At 37.7% G+C, this 15,345-nt stretch overlaps 2 protein-coding genes across 2 annotated transcripts; both read right to left on the bottom strand.

Annotated features, from left to right (window-relative positions):
• Window positions 1-3,866: 3,866 nt before the first annotated feature.
• On the bottom strand, window positions 3,867-8,097 carry LOC135471229 (uncharacterized). The gene is made up of 3 exons (XM_064750356.1): window positions 7,811-8,097; window positions 7,050-7,265; window positions 3,867-6,549 (listed from the first exon to the last, which is right to left on the bottom strand). The coding sequence occupies exons 1-3, from the start codon at window positions 8,043-8,045 to the stop codon at window positions 6,308-6,310; spliced, it is 693 nt and encodes a 230-aa protein (XP_064606426.1). The 5' UTR covers window positions 8,046-8,097; the 3' UTR covers window positions 3,867-6,307.
• Window positions 8,098-13,159: 5,062 nt separating this feature from the next.
• Window positions 13,160-14,990, bottom strand: LOC135471364 (uncharacterized). Its single transcript, XM_064750574.1, has 3 exons — window positions 14,706-14,990; window positions 14,133-14,405; window positions 13,160-13,826 (listed from the first exon to the last, which is right to left on the bottom strand). Exons 1-3 carry the CDS (start codon window positions 14,941-14,943, stop codon window positions 13,591-13,593), a joined length of 747 nt encoding a protein of 248 aa, XP_064606644.1. The 5' UTR covers window positions 14,944-14,990; the 3' UTR covers window positions 13,160-13,590.
• Window positions 14,991-15,345: the final 355 nt, after the last annotated feature.

Below are 15,345 nucleotides of genomic sequence, written 5' to 3'. Positions count from 1 at the left end.
TATGCTTGGTAATAGTGTTCAGGTGACGACAAAAACACATCAAAGATATGAAGTATGACGTACCCGCACCCCCCCCCCCCCCATTCGCCAGCCTACATAAAAACTGACAATACCTCCCATTCAAATAACACGGGAGCTTCGTGCTAGATTGCATGAAACTCGTTCACTGTAGAGTGCTGGCTACCGGGCGTGTATTCCAGTGTTGTCTGGCGACAGGAGCAGTAGATCATAGGAACAATTTCTATGATGAATTTGAGAGCAATGTTCTTTTTTTTTTTTTTTGTTCTTTTCACTGTCCGTCGCCAAAACCACTATTAACATCGCCCCTAGCAGTCACCGGTTTAAATCCAGTTGATTTCTGTCAATCTTTGTTCTCTTTTTTTCTTCAATTACCATGGAATTATCAGACACCAGGCTACCAATCATAACAGCCTGGGATTAAAATCCAGTCTACTCCTTACCAAATTCATATCAGATTTAAATATGGACATTCGTGGGAGATCGTGATTCCGGGTATTGCTGAAATAGTTTTGTTTCCTTTGAAAATACGAGACGTGTTTCTACAAGGTACATGCACTTCACTCGTTCGGAAAGTTTATTGTCTAACATGGATTATACCTTTTTCCCCCGTGTTAGACAAGCCTGGTGTGTTTTTAGAAGAGTATAGAATTAATAGATTTTAACAATCTGTGGTGGAGAAAATGGAAAGTTTTAGAAAATGAAAGTTAAAAGGTCTGTGCACAGGCCGCTTGGAAGCCGTAAAAATGCAAGCAGTTCTCGTTGTTAATATTCTTAGTCAACTCGTAAAATTGCAATATCTCGAAACCTGGTAAAGGTAGAAAAACCAAACTGAGGAACTGCTTAAAATTATTAAACAAACACACTTTCTGGTGCCCCTTGATGTCACGTTTTAAAATCCGCAAGAATTATTTTTGTACTTTGCGTTGCTTTCATTTTGTGATTAAACAACGAACAAAAATTGACAAAACCGTCCTATGTAAATAATACAGGAGCTGAGTGCTAGACTGCATCAAACCGTTGACGGCAATTTACCGTGGGAATGGGCATAAGTTCTGCAACAATGTATTCTTTCTGTCTTTTATCCTCGGCCGGTAGGTGAAGATCAAAGCCGCCTAATCTCTATGCCAGTTTTCAGTACTTGGCCAATTGTAAATGATGCCTGGCTGTGTAGGGTTCAAATCCAGTACATTTCTTTCCATATTTTCCTGCCGTTTTCACATTGTCATGAACTGTATAGACACCAGTTTACCAGAAGTGGTAAAAGACTAGATTACTTTTAAGTAATTTCTGCATATAGTCGTATTCATATGAAAACAGGTATGGGTCTGCCAAAAGAGGCACACAATTGGTACCCATTGGTTCACACTCTCTGGTGCCCCTTGACGTCACAAGTACAAATCTACAAGAATTGCTTTTGTACTTCCCTCAGATTCAGTTAATTCCTTCCAATCTTTTTCCTTTTTTTTCTTCTTTTGTTTTGAAAACTAATGTACACTGCATCTGCGGTTCAAATTCAGTCTATTTCTTATCAGTCATACACTTTTTTTTACGTACAATATTTAGCTGTTTGAAGTTCAAATCTAGTTATTATTATTCTTAGTCAACTCGTAAAATTGCAATATCTCCAAAACTGGTAAAGGTAGAACAACCAAACTTTGGAGGTCTTGGCCAATTGTAAATGATACTCGCCAGTGTGGGGTTCAAATCCAGTACATTCCTTTTCATATGTTTCGTGTTTTTTCCATTATCATGAACTTTATAGATATCAGGCTACCAGAAGTGGTGAAAGTCTAGTCGCGTGAACCCCGGCAACGCTGTTGGATAATAGCCTTAATTATCATTATTATTATTGGTCAACTCGTAAAACTGCAATAACTCCAAAACTGGTAAAGGTAGAAAAAACAATCTTTGGAGTCTTAATAAAGGACCTATGAAGCAACTTTTGAGGTTTTTTGCTCTTTTACCAGTGAGGTGTTTTAGCGGCCAGTTTGAATTTTATTGATAAGCTAAAAAAAAAACTTCAACAAAAGTCTAAACCTACCAAGATATACTTTTCGTTTTCACTTTTTAGGTGGATCGCCCTACCCAGAATGTAAAAAACTGACCATTCAACTTGGCTCAAAAGTACGTCAATTTTCAAAAACTACTTAAAATCATAAAACAATCACGTGGGCATCCGCTCTGTAACATTTAATTCTTTCTGTCTTTTGTCCTTGACTATCAGAAAATCAAACCCGCCTAACCTCTATTCTTGGCCAATTGCAAATGTTGCCGGGCGGCCAAGGGTTCAAATCCAGTACATACCTTTCCATTTGTTCGCCTTTTTACCATTATCATGAACTGTATAGACACCAGGCTACCAGGAGTTGTAAAAGACTAGTGTCATGTACCCCGGAAACGTTATTGGATAACAGCTTTAATTACTTTTGTTTCTAGTGGGAGCCGACCCCACACGGATAAAGCCATGTCCCTAGTTTCTCGGTGATGATTACAAACAGTAACAATAAGAACGACATAAACAAAAGCAAAAAAGAAACAATAGAACATATCCAGGTTGCTGACTATCTTCCTGTTAAGCTACTCCCGTTCAGCTTGGTCTCTACACGCGACATGATTATCTTTTTGAGATATTTAAAGTGTTTACAACATGACAACAATTGTAAATCTATCCTTTTTTCCCTCTGTTTTACATTTTGGCTTTTTAATTTTCAGTATAAAAACGAAGATTTATCTATTGTGAAAATACAAATATAGATTATTATGCTGCACAAACATTTCAGATTGCCCTTTTACCTTTTAGTTTCATCTGCTAGTAATTATTTAAATTAACTGCATAAAATTCTCGCATAAGATAAGACTAACGTTTAGAGCGTCTGACTCGAAGTCAAGAGACCTGGAATCAAGACTTTGAAATGGTACTTGTTACTGCCTTGCTTTGCGCTTAGCACTGAGAGATTAGAGCAAGGAAAGAGGGCCTGTCGGCTCCAGTATAATGTAACTGGGTGGGGTATAATGTCAGATGTCTACAACTCTACTACAGGCATAATACTGGTGGGAGGCATGTGCTTCATAATATCACTAAATTTTGAAATATTGGAATTTTTCTGATGGCTTTGCAATCTGACTACATCATATTAAAAGTAGCCTGTCAGCAGAGAACAACAGGATGTATCATAAATAACATCAGCTACGAGCTGACAGCTGGTGTGTTTAATGCATATTTGTTTTATGTTTATCCATACACACCGATTAATTATTCCATTCAGATGTTTTTTTTTGTGTATTTATTTATCACCCAACAACGGAGCGGTTGCAAAGTTTTATCTTTTAAATTACATACACAGTCCTCATTTATCTAGAGCAGCCGATACCTTGCTAAACAGCTTATTCCAAGCATTGCAGCAGCTGTTACTGAAGTCTGAGTATCATCAGTTATTAACGATGATTAGAGTTTTAAATAATCATCATGAAAATGAATCTCTGGTAAACCATCCAAAGTAAAAAGTAGATTGTATTAGCAAAACATCAAATTTTTTTCACGATCTGTCAACCACAACTGCACAAGAGCTTACATATTCAGTTTCCAACTTAATGACACGGACAGCCGAGATTCGGATTCGAACTAACTTTTCAGATGTTCAAACCAGGCACCATCTGAGCTATGGTACATTAAGCTAGAGATAACTGCCTTGACTGATGGACAAAGAGTTTGTAGACACTCATGTGGCTGTTTACGTCGTAGAAGGTTCTCTGAAGTCTACTAATCTTATATGCTGTGCATATTTGTATTTCAAATCGGGGAAAGTTCGTCAGTAACTTGCCAAAGGTCGGTGGTTTACCCCGGGTGCGGTTTATGTCAAGGTTGTAGAGACCTACCCGATTCCAGTTGTAGTTCTTTCTGACATAACTGACATCAACTGCGTCAACTCACCAGAAAATTAGAGAACATAAAAAGGGCAAAAGGTGATGTATTTGTCTGCTTAAATTTAATGTATAGATTAAACAACGCATGTATTCAAATCAAAATCCACAAGTGAAAAAGGTAAATAAGCTAAACCATAATACTTGGCGCTATTCTCGTAAAAATAAAAAAGTATACGCTAATATTCCAAAGGAAAATAATAAAATATACTCATCAACCGTTGAAATAAAATAAATATCGCGAATGTGTAACAAAGGCCAACATGATCACCAATTATTGCAGCTGAGTAAAATGTATACGGCAAGATGACAACACACGTTAAAGCCAGATGTAAATTGATATATAAATATGAATATTTTACAGAGAAACAATAATCTGACACACAGACAGTGGAACCTTTGAACACCACAAGTAGTACAGATATTGATTTACAGCTGGGTCACAAACATAGCGTGTTCTGTCACATTGTGTACTGTGTTGTCACAGTGTGTACTAAAATTTCAAAATGTGTAATCTAATGTCACATAGTGGGCTCGAACGGTACGTTGTGTATTCTAATAGCATATTGTATATTCTAATGGCACATTTTGTGTATTCTAATGGCACATTGTGTACTCTGATGTCACATTGTGTATTCTAATGGCACAATCCAGGATGCTGATCAGTCATTGAGGCGTGGTAGGGGAGAAAGAACATTCTAGTGTATAGGAAGATGTTTGCGTCTCAGAGTACATGATAACGTGAGTGAAAGGTTATTTGATGGTGCAGTCTGCCAACAACAAGGAGACACCTCAGAGGTCAAGCCACAAAACCGTCACAAATATTTACATACCGATAAATGTCCCCAGTGATAACAATGTGCCTTACAGAAAGATCACATCATGTCCAACAGCACGTAGCACAGCTTGCAGATGAGAAATCTTTGCATACCGGTACTTATTTATCTTAACAGCGAGACAGATACAATTTTTACAACTATAGGGAGCACATGTCTGGCACATAGTGCCTAGGCCATTCTTCCTCTTTTACACAAAAGATGTGACATTAACACTTACAGTAATGGGCTTCTATGTGCCAGTTATTTCTCTATTGTATTATTATACAAATTATTAGAATCACTTACCGTTAACTCATGGCCATCGCATTTTTTAAAATATACAAGAAAAAACTAAACACAGGTATTCATGTGTAAGGTTATTTTTCGTGGATAACTAACGATATGGTTATACAATGTAGCTTCTAATGTATATCTATACGAACTTATTACGAAATATATTACATAAAAGATTGTTTCCTGTTTGGGTTTATGTTCTTTCAAAGGAAAAATGACTCATACATTTCCGCTTCGTATCACACTTCAACCAGGGACATATTAATCCTACGGCAAAGGTTACACAATGCTGGTGTCGCCTAAGTAACACTGATATTAGTCTCGTTAAAGAATATATAAAACAGGAGAAAGTTTTGACAACAAGAACGAACGTACGCATAGACAGGCCTGACGACAAAACAGTACAACCCGTGACTGGCGTGACTCAAACGAACATGCATTTGTACAGAACTTATATTAGCCACAGCCTTATTATCAAGCTCGACGACAGGTGTAATATAACAAATAAAGTCCTACATTACACTACTTTTTTAAATCAATAAATTGTAAAATGAAAAACAATATAAAACGTCAAACAGGTAGGAAGAAAAACCCAAAGTTGTGCTAGTTTTCAACATAGTGTATCAACGTTATACCCTCGTATGTGGAATTAAGGTTTTCGTAAACGGGCACAAAATTTAAAAAGCCTGCATAGGTGTATACACCGTACCTGGATCCATAAGACTGACATTCACTTAATGTCGCCCGCCTAGGAAGAGTTGACATTTCGCTAATACCGTTTGCTTGCACCTGGTATTGAGTGAAAGGTCACCGGAACAGAATGTCACCTGGTTTTGACACGGTCAGCAATCGTTCAGGTCGAAATTACCAAATGATTTATATTTCCCTCAAATAAAGACAGAATATAAAAGGTAAGAAAATACGTAACAGTTATTAACAATGTTCGGAATGAATTGTGAATAAATGTCCAGAGGAATCTCGTATTTGACATAACAAAATCAGACATATTAATTTAGTTGAGACTCACAGAGGCACCAGGACTGTTTGATTTTATAAATTGATACCCCAGCATCAGACAAAAAAGAATCACCCCGGTTGCATAAAAAGTAAACCTGGCTCGAGGTATCAGCTATAGGGACAATTTTATGACTAGATACTGAGAGATGTATTATAATCTACCGATATTTATAAAGACACGAAGCATTGTTCACTGTCCATGTCATGGCGTTTGTTTACACTTTTTGTGCAAAACATTACACGAAATTACTGTTCGCCAGGACACATTGTTTCAGTTTGTTGTCAAATATTTGCACACCTTCATCTCTTGGGCATTCCCTCTGGTAGAGAACCCGTTCCTGCCTGCAGCCGATGTAATGAGGTGAGCCTTCCCGTCCGGGCCATGCATGAAGTCCGTTTCTCAGCCCCTCACAAGAAGCATATCGATAAACACAGGGAATGCAGTGGGCAACACGACACTGGTTAGCGTAATATCCACCTGTGACACACGCACAAAAGAAATTATAATGTCTTTTACTGACACTGTTCACTTTAGGATTTTAACACTACATATGGCATTTTAAGATTAGCACAGGCTTTTTACACATTACCCACATAATACTTAAACTTGTCTAATAAAAACTATTTGAAGACTTCCAAATAGCTATAGGTGGTCATATATACCTTCTTGCACATAATATTACTTAACACATTCTTCAACATTACACCCATTTAAAATAATGTATAAAGCATGGTTTTGTCGTTCTATGTTAAGTTAATGGTGGATCAGAAATATGTTTAGTTCTGTAGGTACAATGGTTTGGCCACGCTATTTCATAATGGACCAGTCCCAATAAAAGCGCGAATGAGATACCTATATTTGTATTCTACCAGAAAATTATTCACTATTTTATATGTTATTTTTTACAAATTACTTTGGGAATCGGTATTATTATTTCAGTAATGACAATAATGAATCGCATATCGAGTTCTTCGTACATGCGCTTTTTGGTTCCTTCCGATCTCCACAATCCACCCGTTGGTAGCCCTCACAGCGATTTGTTTCCGTGTTGTACAGATTAGGACTGGTGCATTCTCTTAATCTGGGCTCCCAAGTATGGTCAATTCGAGTGGCAGTATCGCAGTCATAGAACATAGCACAGCTGTCAGGATGAGGAATTTTCCCTGTCTTACCGCTGCATGGACTTGGCTTACCTGTCAAAGAGCATATTTATTACATTTTTTTCAGACTGATTTGGTTAAAGTGAAACAACCTTAAGTATATCTATCGAAAGAACACAGTAAATGACAAATATTTAAGTGATTTAGTTTGTCTAACAGCCATGCATCACAAATACGACAGAATCGCTATGAAAACGTCCTGATTATGTGACCACAAGTACATATTTTCCATTTCCGGTTCAACCAAAATATGACCACAAAACAGCATTTATTTGCTATAAATAGAAACATATCGACTACTACATTGGATATACACTTTGAACTAACAGTAAACTGTCAACCGAGTCTTTTCTTTACACGCGTTTCGACAAAATAACCTTCTTGTGGTTTCTCAGCCATGATGCGTGGCACTAGATTGTTTCATAGTAAATTCATTTCGTTTCTCTGCCGTCGCTGTCATTGTTGAAAATCAAAGATGAGTAAATTTAAAAAGTCACAAATTCATTCTTAGCTTTGTTTCTTCTCTAGAGGACACAAGAAAACACAACCCAGGTCGTATATCGATGTGTAATACTTACATGTGTCATAGTCACTTCCTTGTGGAACGCAAACACGGTGATCTGGTTGAAATGAGAATCCATCCGTACAGGTCATTTTGTGTGCTGTCCCTTCAGCACAGAGATAGTACACACTACAGTCGTCAAGGTCCGGCACCCATTCTACAGCGTCATCGCATGGTTTTAGTGGCACGCCGTTAATAACAACCAGACCATAGAGGATTACAACCACGATGACCCCAGTGATCCTCGGCATAGTTTTGCTAGTGGCTAACTTTAACTTGACAAAACGAAGCGGAGCCCTACCTGAGTCAGGACTGAGGCTGTGCACAAAGTGTAAATTTGGCCGCTCCACGCCTGGTATTTATGCCCACGGAAGACAATACCCGTCCCACAAAAACCGATTGAAAGTCTGCGGTTTGTTCATAACGCCCAGTCGGCAAAGTTTTAGCCAACCATATACATGGCGTACAGGCTGCCAATAATAACCCACTGGATGGGTTGACAGGTGATTGATACCATGGTGCGTTTGTGGTAGGCGAAAGACTATTGTTGGGACAAAAACTCATGAATATTCAGTAGCGGCAACATCCTCCATCCCTTTCACTTTGGCAACAATCCATGCAGGCGTACAGGGACAATTTTGTGGAAACATGTATTTCAAACAAATATGTCTTAACTAACTGGCAGAATCTGCTTCATGTTAGCGATTTATGGAAAGATTTCTGATAGATATATGATGACCACAATCTGTATTTTAATGATTATATTTATTAAAGATGGAAATAAAGAATTCAATACAAATTAATCACCCCATTAATACACCCCTATTATTTTCTTATGTGGGATTATGTGTTTCCTTCCCTGGACATATTTAAAAATAAATATCTATTGTTGATGGAATTTGCTGTATGTGATTACCAGCTTGCATATGTATCTCAATGTCAAATCAAACCTTTGCAAGAAAGGACAATGTAATGAAAGAAATGTTAAGCCGCTATAGTATGGTTACATGTTTAAAATTTAAACCTGACTATCAACGGGATGTTAAGTATTCACACCATGTTCCACTCTATATAAATAGTGTAATAATTTTACATTTATCAACAGAGATTTCGCGATACACGTGGCAACGCATAATTTTGTAAAGTAGGAGATGAGCAGATTTTTGTGATGAGCATTTAGTCCGTTTGCCCCGTTTGAGAATCGATATAACTTTCTCATTAGATACACGCATACAATATCGGTGTACAAAGATTTTTTAGTGCGGCTTTGCTCAGGTGACACCAAATTAGTCCATGAAAACTCGTTTAACTGCTTAGCGAATGTATATGTAACAGTCGAACCTATCCCGTATTATGCGTCTCTCCCTTCATATATACACACGTGTTTCTATATCTGGCAGTTCATGTGGAATGTGCATGTTTGCCGTCGATGTAGGCGTATTTTCTATGTACGCATCTTCAACCTATGGCTGACTTACATAGATTAAAAGCGTGTCATGGGATTAACCATCCAGAGGATGCGTCTTCCAAACATGTTATAATTTTTAATTAACAGAATTCGTGATATGAGAGAAAGTGGGTGCTTGAGGTTTAACTTAGTACTTAACAATTTTTCAGTCATATGACAAGGAAGCATTCCATAGAGTGTACCTTAAAAAAGAGGAAGTTGTGAGCTTCCTCGCTTGGTGTCCAGCATTAAGGGGGATAGTGCAACGACTGGTTGACCCGCATCAGTATATTGACTCGGGTGGGTCGCCTTACTTGCCTTCGGTAAATGCAGCGACTAGATGAAAGAACGGTGGAAATCCGTTCTGCAACAAGGAGGCACATTACATACATGTGACCCTAAGGATTGACCCTAGATCTACCAGGTCCAAAGCGGACGCTCTACCAACTGTGCTATCGGGGTAACACCTCTCTCTTCTACTCGTTTTAAATATCAGCGTAATATGCTAACACCAGAGATATAATCAATGTATTTGATCGGAAATTCCAGGACACTTCTTTCAGACCGTTGTCTTTGGGGGTTGACTGGATAGCAAGCTTTTAATAAAAATCGGATTAAAATATAGTTATCAAGCTGCAGACAACAGATGTAAAGGTTTATGGTTTTCAGAGATTACTTTTTTTTACATGGGATTATTGCAGCTTTCAGCATTATTCCCACGTTGGTCGTATCACTTTATATATATATATATGTATATATAAACTTTATATACTTTATATATTCACTTTATATATATATATATATATATATATATATATATATATATATATATATATACATATACATATATATATATATATAAAGTGGGTGCTTGAGGTTTAACTTAGTACTTAGTATATATATATATATATATATATATATATATATATATATATATATATATATATATATATATATATATATATATAGTTGAACCCATGGTGTTTTGTTCATCGTATATGCCCAATGTGAACGAAAGCATCCTCATTCAACAAGTTAAATGGCTAAACTTATTTCGAATACAAACTTAGATCCTATTAGGATTATCTAGCAAGCAAGGCACCACGGGCTACAGACAGATTGTGTGGTGACAGAGTTATTTCCCCGTTTCAGCGACGAAATGACCTAGGTCCCACATCTGTAACAGAATGCTGGTAACCTAGTGCGCTGAATTTGCTTTGGTAAGAACTGACCCATGGTGTGGTGACATGGTCACGCAGGGTCATTCGTTCAATGCATAAACCATGACAAACCATCAGCATAGATTTCTGGAGCTAGTCAGTAAGACATTATTAAGAATTTATATGCCAGTAGGGGCGTAATACTTAAAGTCTGTACCTGTCACAGGGTTTTCGTTGGCCTTTCTCTCTGAATGTGCATTTTGAAAAATGTATTATTAATTAGTCTTGTTTTAAAAACATTTCTGGCCTGTATTGTTTGTAATAATTATTACAAATTGCCTATACTTAAAATCATTCAGGTGTATTGGCCTATATCTTTGCTTGTATAGGATGTAGAAATTCATCACTTCGTGTTTAAATATCGACATAGACAAATGTGCTTGTAATATAGTTAAAGACGTACAGCAAAGAGAGTAAAACCAGAGCATCGACGTCAATGTGATAGCTGGTAAATGGTCATACGTTACCGGTGAAATACGGGCTCTTGTCAATTTACCTTAGTCAGGGTTTTATTCCAACTGTTCATGTAGATGCATAGATGGTAGCACTTTACATGCACCATGGCTTAAGAAGGATTAGGTAAAAAAATATGTAGTGTTGTTAATGTAAGACGCATGGTTGCCAACTGACCATATCCCATATGTCATTTTTACGCATTTTAAATTAATTTGCCCATCTTCATCTTTATTAGGTATATAACAGCAATTAAATAGTATAGAAAAGTATCGACATGAAAGCTTTCGTTTATGATGAAGTGTAGGCGCTTCGTGCACAAAAATACCCATGATTCACAGTATACATGTACTTTTGATTTTTTTGGTTTAACTGAGGTTTACATTGTGCTGGACAATTACATGCACTATGGTAAGCCGTATGAAATAATGTTACTAAGAACAGTGTGAGTTTTGCGCACATTCAGTTATTCTCGTGTACCTCAGTAACTGTTTACAACTGGTATTGTCGAACCTCTCTATACCTTTCTCTGTCGTGAGAAAAGCTGTTCAATCCATCCACTTTATACAGTTTTATTACGGGGTTACAGACACGCCTGAAGTAAATTAATCGGCGGTGGCCCAAATTCTCATCCAAGACTCGTCTGATTTGTCTGACCTATTGACCCATGAATTCTTCTATAAATACGCCTTTCCACTAAGTTCGCTCATCCACACGCTGTTCGACAAAACCAAATTTTGTTGACACCCCACACAAATAGTACTGGTATAGTCATTTTCCATTAATTCTTCTGAGAACAGGCAGATATAAATATGTATACCGCCAGTACAGAATAGACTTTTCACAATATATTACATTGTGACTCGGGAAGGTCTCGTGTAACTGTATCATTAATATTCATACGATTGCCTTGTTTTCTTTGAATTTGGCTGTAATATTCAGTTTTTATTTCGGTATCAATGATATTTAAAGTACAAATACAACGAGAATTTGAGTAATTGTACACCCGTGATGTGAACTAAATTGCAGTTAACATCACTACATTTTCTTACCTAATTCTGCTTAAGCCATGGTGCTAAGAGCTTGTAAATTGCTACTACTGATGCATTCACATGAACAGTTAGAATAAAACCCTGACTGAGGTAAATTGACAGGAAGTCTTATTTCACCGGTTACGTGTGACCATTTGTCAGCTGCTCTCATCTTGCTCTCTATGCTGCACGTCTTTAATTATATTATAAAGGTATCAATGTATCAGTTAGTCATATCACGTCTCTATAATTCAGTCAAGTTTTCCGCGAAAGATTCACTCTTTAAGACGATAGGATAGGATGTTCTGCTTTTTGTTAAACTTGGTGACAGTCTATACTAAATAATTGCCTAAATTTACTTATATTACTTTCGTCAGTAAGATAACTAGCTAACTTTCAAAATTATCGGGAAAGTCGGAAAGTCTATCCATGTGCATTTTAAAGTAAGATCAAGAATATATATAGGAGCCCACGGAAGGTCTTAACGGGTAAGGAGTAAGTTCGAATCAATCCCACGCTGTTTCGGCTTTGCCTTGTCATAGGGTTTGTCAGATACCTGACGAAGTGCGACTGTGTCTCTAGGGACCCACAAACGCGAATGCTGGTGTGTTAGGACAAGGTTTGCAACCATTTAGAATACCGTACAGAAAAAGCAGTTTTAATATTTTGAGAGTGAGGCTTAAAAATTTGACAATACAAATCAGTGCTTATCAGCCTGACCAAATAGTTTAAGGTCGCAGCGAAACAGTTAGAGAAGGCTATCCCAGTATATGTGATAAGGATGGTAAAAAGGTTGTTCGCCCTGTGTAACTCAGATTGGTCACTGTACAAAATTGTATAAACAGTGAAGAAGGATACAAGTGAATTCCTGATTTAAAACAGCAAACAATTCGACGTACTAGCATCACTTTGGAGATATGTCGGCCCCTGCAAAAATATATTCTAGCATTGTAATGATACCTGAATAACACTACCTAACTAAGTCAAGATATACCTTTAGTTACAATGTTAGTTCTTTGTAGTGTTTGCAGAAACTGTGTATTGCCGTGTAAACCTTCTTAGGCTACTGGGTGAGGGTTAATACTATCTGAGAAGAGATTAAGTAAGTTTGGTTTACCACGGTGTATGCAGTAATTTACTTGCTGATGAGCTTAACGGTTTTCTAAACGCACCAACTATTAAGACAACAATATCACGGGAAGAGAAAACATTAACAAGATCTAAAATGTCGTTTATTAACATGTCCGCAAGAGTACAACTTTTATTACTCAAATCTTCACAATCCGTCGACCAGCAAAAAATGGTTTTATAAAAAATAAATCTAACCTTTACACAGTATCATCGAAGCAAATTAAAGTAGTTACATAATTTTGTCAATAGATATACATGGACATCTTTGTAAATTGAGCACCATATTTATGCACAGACGTAGTTTGTCACATGCGGAATCGCACTGTCGTCAGAGCACACTGAATGACGAGTTCACACTGAATAACTTGTGGGACTAGAGTTAAAGAGATATCTCACAAAAAGTTCGGGAAAATATTCCCTCAAGTAGACATAGTCCTTTGCAAGTCAATTATTAGCATGACTAGACATGCTGGATAAGGCAATACTGGTTTCAAACGTTTCTTTTCGTTTTGTCTTATGATCCTAAGACGGTCTGTGCATCAGCACACTCGAGAAGGTTGGGATGGAAAAGATGTCCATTGGGACACCTGCCATGTTTCACCACTCTCTCGTTTTCACACACAGCGTATAAAGGTGACTTCTCTCTGCCTTTCCAAACTCTTTTACCGTCCTCCAGGCCTGAGCAGGACGGAAACCTCGCCCAGCAAGGTATGCAGTGGGAACGATGGCACTTGTTCATTTCGTATTCACCTGCAAAATAGATTTAGAGCTAAGTTAAGTATAAATGTTATAAACAATGTTTTTTCTTTATACCAAAGAAAGGCCATGATACCTTTTTCATCAATTTTGAAAAATCCATTTGCGCAACTTCGAAAAAATACCTGACATTTACCTATCAGTAACATATATAAAACTGCTATTTGTTTTAATGCATGTTGATAGTTAAGGATAAGAAAAAGTCACTCTACAGTGATTGTGAGAGCAGGCAACACGATTAAACCATTCCTGATTCGAAGCTAAGCGAATGTAATTGTTGAGTAAACGATGTTAACTTACATGCATCTTTCGGTCTGATCCTGTCACCACATTCCACGTCGGCGACGTCCTCGCATTGTCCGGTCTTGCTATTGAACAATTCAGGGTAAGGACACTCCCTCTCGTGTTCTTCATCCAAACCACGGACAGTTCCATTCTGAGCACAGTCAAAGTAACGGGCACAGTGCTTCCGATGGGTTAACTTCGTCGTCATTCCAGGCTGGCAAGTTTCCTGAGCGTTATTTCCAGAAAATTCTTTTGGTACCGGTTGGATGGATTCTTTACGTACGGTGCCTTATAACAACAAAGTAAATCCAGATCAACACAGTTATAGGCAAAATGATAATTGTATTTAGTCGTTTTCATTTCGGAGTTTAACATACACCTTCAAAACTATTTTATATGTAGCCGAAGGTGAAAATTTGACCAACGCGTGTTTAGGGGGACACCACATCAGCAATAATAAAAAGTATAAACTGCAAGCCTTATGTAGCTATGTACATTCAACAAAAAACAAATACCTTTAAAATGATGCATCTACATGGCTATCTGGTAAATTTGTACAACTTCATTACAACTGATAAGATTACTTACATGTATCCAGATCTGATCCTTTGAGACAGCAGACTTTTTTTACAGGTTGCCAAACCATACCGTCTCCACAATACTGTTCTATGGGGTGACCAAAAGCGCAGATGTAAAACCCTTGGCAGTTCTCAGGGTTGGGAACCCACTCCGCGTTGGATTTGACATGGCTACATGGAGATTCGGGTTGCGCCTCGGCGAAGAGACAAATGCTGGCGATGACCACGGCGACAGCTAAGGGACCCATCTTTTCTGTGCTGATCAGGGCTGTCTTGAGAGCAAGGCTGTTATCAGTCGTACAAGTGAGGGATTGTAACGTAAGGTTGTGCGGAGACTGCTTTTATAGGGACGATGAATGAAAGGACTTCCCATTGACATCAATGACGGTCTAGGCGTTCCGTGTTGGTTAAGCCTAACTACGCCTCCGACATGACGTGAGTAGTGGTTTCCTTTATGTTTAAAATACGCCTACATAAAAGATAAGAGGGTTGTAAAAGATCAGACTGACAGCTATGGTTCTGACGCAAGGAAAGAAGAGTGAGCCATGCACCCATATAAGGTAAGCGTTTGCGGTAATCTGCAGATGTCTTAGAACCTTATGAAAACATGAATTGGTAAAGTCGGCCAGCATAAAGTTACTTCTTTTAAT

The sequence above is a fragment of the Liolophura sinensis genome, chromosome 7, assembly GCF_032854445.1.
Source record: "Liolophura sinensis isolate JHLJ2023 chromosome 7, CUHK_Ljap_v2, whole genome shotgun sequence".
Taxonomy (NCBI): Eukaryota; Metazoa; Mollusca; class Polyplacophora; order Chitonida; family Chitonidae; genus Liolophura; species Liolophura sinensis.
The sequence above is the reverse complement of the archived record's forward strand: the minus strand, read 5'-3'. Positions and strand labels throughout refer to the sequence as shown.

Excerpts from the sequence above, each read along its gene's own strand:
- LOC135471364 (XM_064750574.1), bottom strand. The coding sequence starts at position 14,943 with ATGGGTCCCTTAGCTGTCGCCGTGGTCATCGCCAGCATTTGTCTCTTC. Across the intron at positions 14,406-14,705 it reads AGGATCAGATCTGGATACAT|GCACCGTACGTAAAGAATCC; the intron begins GTAAGTAATCTT and ends TGTTGTTATAAG. Across the intron at positions 13,827-14,132 it reads GATCAGACCGAAAGATGCAT|GTGAATACGAAATGAACAAG; the intron begins GTAAGTTAACAT and ends TCTATTTTGCAG.
- LOC135471229 (XM_064750356.1), bottom strand. The coding sequence starts at position 8,045 with ATGCCGAGGATCACTGGGGTCATCGTGGTTGTAATCCTCTATGGTCTG. Across the intron at positions 7,266-7,810 it reads AGGAAGTGACTATGACACAT|GTAAGCCAAGTCCATGCAGC; the intron begins GTAAGTATTACA and ends GCTCTTTGACAG. Across the intron at positions 6,550-7,049 it reads GAAGGAACCAAAAAGCGCAT|GTGGATATTACGCTAACCAG; the intron begins GTACGAAGAACT and ends CGTGTGTCACAG.